Raw genomic sequence first — 4,254 nt, 5'->3', positions numbered from 1 at the left:
AAAGAGAGAGATTAACACTTTATATATTAGAAAGGAAGATCTAATCTTATCCATGACCCCCACCTTAATAAGTTGAAAGGCAAAAGGATTTGCGTTCCATCCTTTCAATCACCCCTTGAGTTAGAGTATGATAACCAAAAATTAAAATAAAATAAAATAAAAATGGCAAAAATTCAGCCAAGCCACAATAAATCCACAACCCTTTAGTTTGTTTGACAAATACCCCAACAACAATTTCAACCAAAATGGCAAAAATCCAGCCACCCAACACCCCCTTTTAACCAATCCCCACACCAATAACCCTTGAGTTATAGTATTATAACAAAGCTTATAACAAAAACTTGTGCCTCCTCATTCACAGAAGATAGACTTTCCTTTCCTAGTAAGCATTATCAAAGACTTAATGAGATTGACTGAAATTAGAACATGCCACTCAAATTCTTTTCCCCCTAAAAGTCAAACCCTTAACCATCATATCAAAATTACAAAAATCCTAGTCATTCTTGAATTGAACAAAAAAATAAAGCAAAATAGAAGTTTCAAAAAATCCAACAATAATTTCAACCAAAAATGGAAAAAATTCAGCCACCCCCCAAATCAAATGAACACCCCCTTTTAACCAATCCTCACACCAATAGCCTTTGAGTTATAGTATGAATACAAAAGCCTGTGCCTCCTCATTCACAGAAGATAGATTTCCCTTTTCTAACAAACATTATTAAAGACATAACGAAATTGATTAAAAAGTAGAAACATACCCCTCAAATTCTTTACCCCCTAAAAATCAAACCCTTACTCATCATATTAAAATTACACAAAATAGCACCGTCCATTTTGATAACAAGGACATCCTGAGACCGTGCAGGGCATCATGTCTTTTAACCCGGTTAAATCCTAGACACATGTAACATTCCCACATCATATGGATTAAGCTAGTCATTGACTTTTCCAATGGTACATAGCCCCTGGAAATTGTTTGCATCCAAGCCGATTCAAACCTTAGACTTGGAAGGAGCATACCACCATTCCACCAAGACCAAGTCCTTGACCCTAGGGGTTACCAAAATAGTAACCAATCTTGAAATGAACAAATAGATAACAAATGAAACAAAAATAGAAGTTTATATAAAAACTCTAATAACCCAACATTAATTTCAATCAAAAAGGGGAAAAATTTAGCAACACCCCTGTAACCAAACCTCACACTAACAACCCTTGAGTTATTGCATAATAACAAAGCTTGAAAAGAACATTCATAATGGTTCAAATCCTAAAAATGAACTTAAAAAAAAACCTCTAATAATCCAACAATAATTTCAACCAAAAATGGCAAAAATCCAGCCACCCCAATAAATCCAACACCCCTTTTGACCAATTCTCAAACTAATAACACAAGTTATGATAACGAAAAAGGGCGTCGTGTAGCTTGAGTTATTGCATGATAACAAAACTAAAAAAGACCTCTAATAACCCAACAATAATTTCAACCAAAGATGGCAAAAATTCAGCCACCCCCAATAAACCCAACACACATTTTAAGCAATCCTCACACTAATAAAGCTTTCAAAAGACGGCTAACTCAATTGACAAAGTCTCTTGTCATCAAATAAAGGACTTGTACTAAAACTCAATTGGCGTCTTGGCCTATGACAATAAATGACATTCATAATGGTTTCAAATCCTTGAAAAGAACTTAAAAAAATATTAAAACATTGTGCCTCATCATTCACATAAGATAAGATTTTTTTCCTTTTTTTCTAGTTTTTTTTTCTTTTTCTAGTAAACATTACAAAAGACATAACAAGATTGAAAATTGAGTGACTTAAAAAGACTGAAGAGACTGAGATTGATTGAAACTACAGAGACATAACCAGCCCAATTTCTCATCTCAAATTCTTTAACCTTCCCTCCCACTAAAAATCAAACCCCATCCCATCATTATCAAAATTACATCAAATCTTTTAACCATTCTTGAATCAAACAAAATGGGAAAAAAAAAAAAAAAACAAAAATTTAAGACCTTTTTTTTTTTCATTTTTCTTACAACTACAACTACTACAACTACTACTGAGAATTAAGCGGGCGTGGAGGAGGTAAAAGTTGATGAAGATTCTGATTCACCTGATTGTTCACCTGAACATTGTGTTGCACAATGAATGGGTGCCTTAACAACTTCGCAGCCGTCCACCTTCCCCTCGGCTCTCTCTGCAAACAACAGGAGATAAAGTCCCTGAACTCCCTCGACGCAGTGGCCGGCGCCTCCGGCGGCTGCGACATACAAATGGCGCACATCAAGCTCGCCCAATCCCCTTGCCTCGAAACCGCGAACGGGAACCGACCCATGTAGAACTCGAGAATGCTAACCCCGAAACTCCATATATCCCCAGCGTACGCATTGTACTGCCCATCGTTCAAATCGGTGTTGATCCTCTCGGGACTCATGTAGGCGATGGTGCCCACCGAGGAGTTACACGGGTCCATGGTCTGCGCCAGGATTCTCGAGACCCCGAAGTCGGCGATCTTGACCTGGTTCCTCGCGTTGAGCAAGAGGTTCGACGGCTTGATGTCGCGGTGGACGATGTGCCGCCGGTGCAAGTATGCGAGTCCGGCGAGGATCTGGCGGGCTAGATCGGAGAGCTGGCGCTCGTTCGCGATGTGCACACCTTCCAGCGATCCCCGATCCATGTACTCCAGCAGGACCTGGATTTCGCCGTTGTGGTCGAACATGTCGTGGCATTTGACCACGTTTGGGTTGTCCACGTCGCGGAGGATCTCGATTTCGGTGCAGATCTGGCGGCGGACCGAGTCGTCGTGGTTCCCGTATATGACCTTGAGGGCGAAGACTCTGCCTGTGGGCTTGTGGATCACTCGGTACACGGTCCCTCCGGTGCCGCTCCCGATTCGATTGGCTCGCTCGAGCTGGGAGTAGTGGAAGCATAGAGCGTTTCTGTTTCTGTGATTCGAGGTTTCTTCGCTGGATGACGTGGCGGTGGAGTTGGAGTTGGAGTTGGCGGAGGAGCTGGAGGAGGAGGAGGAGGGGAGCGAGGTTGGGGGAAGAGGGAGGGGGACGGCTAGAGCTGGGTCCCGTAGTGGGAGAGGGAGGGTTAGATCTGGGCGGCGGCGTGAGCGGAAGCCTTGTTTTGATGTGGGACCCACTTGGGATTGGGGTTGTGGGGGTTGTTGTGGCCTCATATTTTTTGATCAATCGACAATTTTGGTTTTGGTTTTTGGTAAAAGGATTAATCGAATCGAGAGAGAGAGAGAGAGGTGGGTTGAGCTAATAATAGGATTATAGAGGAAAGGGGGAAGGGAGGAACAACAAGGATGAGTTGTTCTTTGGAGAGGAGAACAATAAGACCAAGAATAACAAAGTTTGTTGTGAAATGAAAAGAGGAGAGGAGAGGAGAGGAGAGGAGACTTTTTTTTGTGTTTTTTTTTTTTTTTTTTGAAGAGAGAGAGAGAGAAGGTTCTTGGAAGAAGAGGAAGATGGTGTGTGTAATTGAAAATTGGGTTTTTTTTTTTTTTTTTTGATTTTTTTGTTTTTATATTTATAATTTAGAGGAAGAGGGGAAATGAAATGATGGAATAAAAATTTGGGATTAATAATGGAGATATGAGAGGGGGAGGGATGGTTGCAATCAAAAGAGGGGAATCAAGGATTTTTTTTTTTGAAAGGTCGACGCGCGCTGAAGAGAGAGTGTGAAGCACGGACCAATGAGAATGGAGAAGGGACGGGGCCCCAGTTTGGGGTCACTCGGGTCCGTGAGTGTTGGGACGCTCCACTTGCAGACATTGGGCATCAATCTTGTGGAAATTTTGGAAAACCCACAATTGTTTGGGGCTCTGGACCCCACTTATTTCACTGCTTGGATCCTATGGAGATAATAATCTTTTTCTTTTTTTAATAAATTTTGTTCATCCTTATTTATTAAGAGTTGTACTTAGTGTACATTTAACTTTAATTAGCCTTTTTATTTTTTATGGTATTAGTTTAATGAATCACTAAAATATACTAATGTACAATGAATGAAGCATTTAATTTTTGGAATACCTTACAGTAGTAAAGGAGGAAGAAAGTGATTGTTATAATAAAATACTACTTCATGATCTAACCTAATTTACCTACATTCATTTGTGTGTGGTTTAGTTATTAATTCAATGAATAAAGGATCTTATCTTCAAATAAGGATATTATATTAAAAATTCTCAAAATAAATATATAAAAACTTTTCCTATATAAAAAGTCAATAAATT

General features: G+C 39.8%; 1 protein-coding gene across 1 annotated transcript; it reads right to left on the bottom strand.

Moving 5' to 3' along the window:
- Window positions 1-1,818: 1,818 nt before the first annotated feature.
- On the bottom strand, window positions 1,819-3,509 carry LOC126727481 (mitogen-activated protein kinase kinase 5). Its single transcript, XM_050433157.1, has one exon. It carries the CDS (start codon window positions 3,190-3,192, stop codon window positions 2,065-2,067), a length of 1,128 nt encoding a protein of 375 aa, XP_050289114.1. The 5' UTR covers window positions 3,193-3,509; the 3' UTR covers window positions 1,819-2,064.
- Between the last annotated feature and the right edge of the window lie 745 nt (window positions 3,510-4,254).

This window comes from Quercus robur, chromosome 5, assembly GCF_932294415.1.
Source record: "Quercus robur chromosome 5, dhQueRobu3.1, whole genome shotgun sequence".
Classification (NCBI taxonomy): Eukaryota; Viridiplantae; Streptophyta; class Magnoliopsida; order Fagales; family Fagaceae; genus Quercus; species Quercus robur.
The sequence above is the reverse complement of the archived record's forward strand: the minus strand, read 5'-3'. Positions and strand labels throughout refer to the sequence as shown.

Bases quoted from the DNA above. Each gene is read 5' to 3' on its own strand.
- LOC126727481 (XM_050433157.1), bottom strand. From the start codon at position 3,192: ATGAGGCCACAACAACCCCCACAACCCCAATCCCAAGTGGGTCCCACA.